Raw genomic sequence first — 5,827 nt, forward strand, 5'->3', positions numbered from 1 at the left:
GGTTTGGGTTCGGGTTGGTACCGGTTTGGATTTATTAGGTTCATTTCGGTTTGGATCGGTTTTTTAAACCGGTATGAAGCCATTAGGAAACAACCAAATGATGAATTGTTGAACTTCGATTTCTTAAATCGATTTGTAACCGGGTTGGTTTTGATTTTTGATCTAGTTTGAATTCGATTTTCCATACAAATGTATACAAAACTATTCAAATTTTAATTTTTTTAATGAATTTTGGAGTGTTTCGGTTTCTTACCGGTTTGGTTTCGGTTTCGGTCCGGGTTTTGAGCCGGTTTCGGTTTGGTTTCGGGTTCATCCGGTTTTCGGTGCGGTTCGGTTTGGTTTTGGGGTTACAATACTTGAAAACCGAACCGAACCAATAAGGCTTCGGTTCGGTTCGGTCCGGGTTGTTATCGGTTCGGTCCGACCGGTTTTACCGGTTCGGTTTAGGAATTGACACCCCTAGTCATGGGATCAACCACTCTTTGTTGCGTGTTAAGAGGTCAGGGTTCAATTCCAACCCCGCACCATAGGCCGGATTGAGTCTGATAAGTTTATGGCCTGACTTGAACCAACCCAATTAATAAATGTGTCAGATCTAAGTCTGGCCCATTTATAAATAGATAGTACATGGTGTGAGGGGTAAGCCTGATGGGCTTCCTGATTAGCCCGGTTCATTTACAAGCCCAACTCGGACTGATACATTTATATAAATATTTTGATTTTTTTGGAATAAAATATATGATATATATATTGATATTTTATCAATTATTGACTGTAATTACGTGTAATATCTTTTCAAAATTATTGATAATTTAATTAAATAAATTAAAGTATCTTAAATCTAAGAAATGTATTGACTGTTTAAGACCTGGTTAAGGTTTTATTGATACCTTACCCCATTTAAGGCCTAATTAGCCGGATTAGGAGAAGTCCGATTAAAACCCAAAATCCGATTAAGCCCGACACCACACTGATCGAGACCGACTCATTCCTAATAGGTAGGTCATGGTACGAGGACATAGGCCCACCAAGCCCAACTAGGCCTGAACGAGACCGCCCGGTCCGACCGATTGACAGCCCGGTAGTGCCATACATTTAGATGTGTAACTTTATCTGTTGCAGATGTGGCAGATTCAGATCCAATAAGCTTTCAGTAATTGGTGCCAAAGAGGCTGGCAAAGTGGTGCACCCATGGCCTATGGGCTTGAAGCTCAAACGACCTGGTCCGGGCTTGTGCTTGGCCACTTTGGTGTACATTACATAACCAGAACGAAGAAAACAGACAAATTGGAATTTTTTACAATTGGAAGCCCATATTGGTTAAATTCTTAAATTATGTGATAAAGGCCACAAGATTCCACTTCTTGGTCAACCTAAAAAGGAAAGCGTTTTTTTAATTGCGGCATTAAGTGGAGATGGAATAGCAACATACATTCATAGTCCCAATAATTGATGTAGGACTACATCCTAACTCCCATATATAACTGTTAGTGAGAAAAAATTACACCAGATTAGTGTAAGCAACACCAACACACAGGATCAATGAGAGAACAAGTAGGAGCATCTTCAGCACACAGGGCGAGAGGTAACATGATCTTTTTTAGCCAATCTGTATCTAGGGGTAGGAAACACTAGACTGGCAATATTCTTTTTCTTTAACTCTTATGCAATGAATTTTTTTAGAATTTAAAAGGATCGGAGACAAATGCACTCTCATATTTTTATAGGAAATATTATTTTGTACCTTAGGGACCATTTGTTTTGAGAGAAAATGCAGACAAGTAAAATAAAAAGGGGAGAAAGTTCCCCTCATGTAATGGGCTGATATATAGCATTTGCACGACTGCACCCATGTTTTTTATGAGTCACTGACTCATGAATCCAACTCCTCTTCAACGATTGCATCTTCCAACAACCCTCCAATGACCCTCCAACAACCATTCAAGGGCTGGGAGGGTTTCACCCAACTTAACATATGCGGATGCATGTCCAAGCCCCCCTAGTCCTTGGATGGGTCATTGGAGGGTCAGTGGTTTTGGAGAGGATCTTTTTCCCTGACTCGTTGCCCCTTCTTATTATTGTATGTGAAAGACGTTTCCAACGTAGCTGGGTTGTGTTGTTCACCTTCTGACATATATTCGATTTATTATTTTGTATCTTCTGTCCTTCTGGTGTTATGGCGACGTAGCTTGTCTTCAGCATTTAATGTTAGTTTGTAAGCATAATCAACATCCTGGCATCCAGTGTACTCTTCTCTTATCCCACCCAAATGCTGACTCCAAGGATGGACTGCTCTCATCTATAGCCGGTCTCACTTAGGTGCTAACTGAGTATCATTCTTCTTTATTTTTGCAAAATGGCTCATTAAACTGGTGACATTTTTTTTTTTTTTTTGCTAGTGACATATTTTCATTTGTCTGTCCTCTCTAGGAGTTAGTTAATAACATAAGTGGAAGGGTTCCCCATGATACTAATGTAGGGAAAATTATCATGCCACACCAATGATGAGGTAAGGAATGATACAATTCACATGGGTCCCAAATGGTTAAGGATAAGAGAGAGAAAAAAATTAGAAAAAATATAAGAGGACAAAGGTCTCTGCAATTGTGGGGGACCTTTTTACCTTACAACTTAATATTATTGATAGTGTTAAATACTAAGCCCTAAAGGCTTTGTCATCACTAAGATTTCAAAGTTCTTAGCACCTACCAATTCAATAAATTGATGTAATATTACATTGATCTTATTCAGAACAAGTGGAGTTGATGATCTTGAACTTGCAATGCTAGCACATTAATGGAAGACTATGATCAATTCAAATTATCTTTCACATAAGTAAGCTTTTGATAATATCGAACAACAAATTGATGTGCTTTGGTGCTTGAATAAATGGAGATTTTGAAAGAAATCAATTTCAATCCAGCAAGCTATAGCCATTGAAAATTATAACTCAAAAATGGAGCATGACCATCATATTAAAAAGAAAAAAAAGAAAAAAAAATTCTCTTGTTAGGAACAGATTTCTTCTAATCAACTGAAGGATTAGCAGGAGCACAAGAAGGGGCAGTGGAGGAGGAGGAAGGGTGGTGTTGAAGTCGAAGCAACCGGAAGAGGAGAGTTGCTGCCACAGCTCCGAGAGTTGGGGCAAAGAGATACAACCATATATCATCAAACTTCCATGAAATAAGAGCAGGTCCAAATGATCTGGCCGGATTCAATGACCCTCCGGAGACAGGCCTAATGATTCATCAAATTGATAATTGTAAGGTTCATCAGAAAAAAAAAAAAAAAAAAAAAATGAAATTATACATGTTCCTACTCCTCAAATTCAGCAAGATTGCATCTTAATTATAGTCACATAGAGGGCTGCCATGGCAATATTCTAATCAATGTATAGATAGATAAAGATAGACAATTCAGTACATGTCAAATTTAAGCTTCAATTGTATTGTTTTGACCCATCATATATTTGATTCTCATTATTAAGTTCTATCCCCTATTATTTATTGTACAAAATGTTCTTCTCCAATCCAATCAGAGGGACAAACAGGGGTAGATGAAGAGATTTTCTCCTCACCATAGCTGGAGAGAAATTGAGTCCAATTAAATGTTTATTTTTAGAAGATTTTGTATGTCAACAAAATTCTAAGATTCGCAGTCTTGCATTAACTCCCTTCTAATATGCTAAATAATTAGCCTGCCTTGAAAAAAATAAGCTGATGTTTTTCTAGAGAAAGTTTTAGTTATATGCAAAGTGCCACATGAAGTAGATATTTCTTTTTTTTGAAATAGATGAACTATAAAAAATACAAGGAAAAAAATTCAATACATAATAAACCGAAACAAAAATTGACACATATACAATCCATGAAAAGAAAGCATTAGTCAATTAATAAAAGCTATCTCAAAGAACCTCCCCCTTTTATTTTATATTTTAAATATAAGACTCTATATACCAAACTTGGAAATTTATTCCACCAAAATAAATTCTAGTAATTTTTTTTCCTATATATTTGACTATTTAAAGAAAAAAATAGAGAATTTAAATATATTGGCTTAGTAGGCATCTATAATTTGTAATATACACTTACCCTGTTATCAAAATAGCAAGGGCAATTGCAATCCCAACCACAAAACCAGCCAAATGAGAAACCTGCAAATTAAAAGTAACAAAAGCCATTAGTTTTAGATTTGATACCAAAAGAAAAGGAAGAGATATATATTAGGGTTTTACAGCTCGGGGATGACTAGATAGTGATGCTGCTAGGAAGACAACGATGAAGGTAGCAATGAGCTCCGCCCAGAACGCAGTGGAGCGACCTTGAAGTGGGTGGGTTGTCATCATCTCTGTGTCAATGCCATATACTGACTTCCCCACGTACGTTCCAATGACAGATCCTAACATTTGTGCCAATATGTACAAAGGAACCTGTAGATGATGATCTTGTTAGTGCTTATGTGGTGACCTCCTAACATGGGATTCTAAACCACAAATCAATGATGTAGTAATTGTTCATATCCCAATGTGGGGAATTGATTTGGGCAAATTATGAAGATGAATAGAAGAAGTTAGTGGTGGCAGCACCTTGGACCATGGAAATGCACCTAAGCTTGCAAAGGCTATTGTGACGGAGGGATTAACATGGGCACCTGAGATGGATCCTACACTGAAAATGACTACGGTTATTGACAAACCACCTGTGGCTGCGTATTCCAAGAGACCCACTTCACCTCTCATGATCCGCGTCACTGCTATGATCCCACACACGCTGAACATCAAAATGGATGTCCCAACCATCTCTGCAACCCCCTGTAGAATATGAGAACCTAAATTAATGCAAAAAAGAATGGAAATTAACAAACAATCACACAGTCTCACACTAGGATTCACATGGTTCGGCAAGCTTGCCTATGTCCCCAATGAGATAAGATTCACTTTAGTAGCAATGGAGAGTAGGATTACAACACAAAGAAAAAACCCTCAATATAAATATATAGCGAAATCTTATATATATAATTTATTAAAATTCTCTGACAGCCCAAAAAAAATTCTCGAGGCTGCCACCCTAGTTAGGGACAGCCCTTCAGAACAAGGCCACTTATATATGCAAGCAATGAAATACAAGACACCATATCCCCAACACCACCTGCAACACTCGAAATACATTAGCTTTAATTCATTCATGTCAATGGCTAAATCTAATTATCTTACCACTCTAGCCAGCTGAGTTAGATTGCTCGCACGAGTAATGCTTCGACTGGCCGTAGCAATGGCACTTTCCAAGGTTAGTACTTCTCCATTCATTATTGAGTTTCTATGAGGTCCGATCTCTTCATCTCCTTGGGATTCTCTGCTGGAAGACGCTTCCTCAGAAGGAGTAGGTTCTTTGAATACTGGATATTTCATAGCCAAACTTCTCATGGCCTCTTAGACTGATGCTTTAAAGGATCTTAATTACCAGATAGAGAAGGGTAGTAGTTAGATGATTCTGTGTTGGCAGTTGTGAAGAGAAGAGAATGAGGCTTGATTAATGGTGGGTTCACAGAGTTTTGGCTGTTTAATGGGGGAAGAACAAAGGTAGGTATTTAAGGTCACCCGATTTTCATGTTAGTCCAACTGGGTACAGAAGGGGTTCATGCTTCTCTAGTGTACTAAACCATTTCCTTCCTACAATTATCGAAACAGTAAGGGTTTGTTTAAGCTTGAATGCTGTTAGGATCAAACTTACATGATACCGTAAATTTGGTTGACGCCATTTAGGGGGAGCACTGATCCAACAACAACTGCTTCTAAGCTTACAGCTCAACTGATTGCACCACTTGTAAA

General features: G+C 38.0%; 1 protein-coding gene across 1 annotated transcript; it reads right to left on the reverse strand.

The window, feature by feature from the left end:
- Positions 1-3,026: 3,026 nt before the first annotated feature.
- On the reverse strand, positions 3,027-5,515 carry LOC122092308 (probable aquaporin NIP7-1). Its single transcript, XM_042662630.1, has 5 exons — positions 5,213-5,515; positions 4,586-4,810; positions 4,235-4,429; positions 4,092-4,153; positions 3,027-3,237 (listed from the first exon to the last, which is right to left on the reverse strand). Exons 1-5 carry the CDS (start codon positions 5,420-5,422, stop codon positions 3,027-3,029), a joined length of 903 nt encoding a protein of 300 aa, XP_042518564.1. The 5' UTR covers positions 5,423-5,515.
- Between the last annotated feature and the right edge of the window lie 312 nt (positions 5,516-5,827).

Source organism: Macadamia integrifolia, chromosome 10, assembly GCF_013358625.1.
Source record: "Macadamia integrifolia cultivar HAES 741 chromosome 10, SCU_Mint_v3, whole genome shotgun sequence".
Taxonomy (NCBI): Eukaryota; Viridiplantae; Streptophyta; class Magnoliopsida; order Proteales; family Proteaceae; genus Macadamia; species Macadamia integrifolia.

What these genes read in the sequence shown, in the direction of transcription:
- LOC122092308 (XM_042662630.1), bottom strand. Translation starts at nt 5,422, where the DNA reads ATGAGAAGTTTGGCTATGAAATATCCAGTATTCAAAGAACCTACTCCT. An exon ending in TAACTCAGCTGGCTAGAGTG is followed by an intron (nt 4,811 to 5,212) that starts GTAAGATAATTA and finishes CATATTCTACAG; the next exon opens with GGGGTTGCAGAGATGGTTGG. An exon ending in CTTGCTATTTTGATAACAGG is followed by an intron (nt 3,238 to 4,091) that starts GTAAGTGTATAT and finishes ATGAATCATTAG; the next exon opens with GCCTGTCTCCGGAGGGTCAT.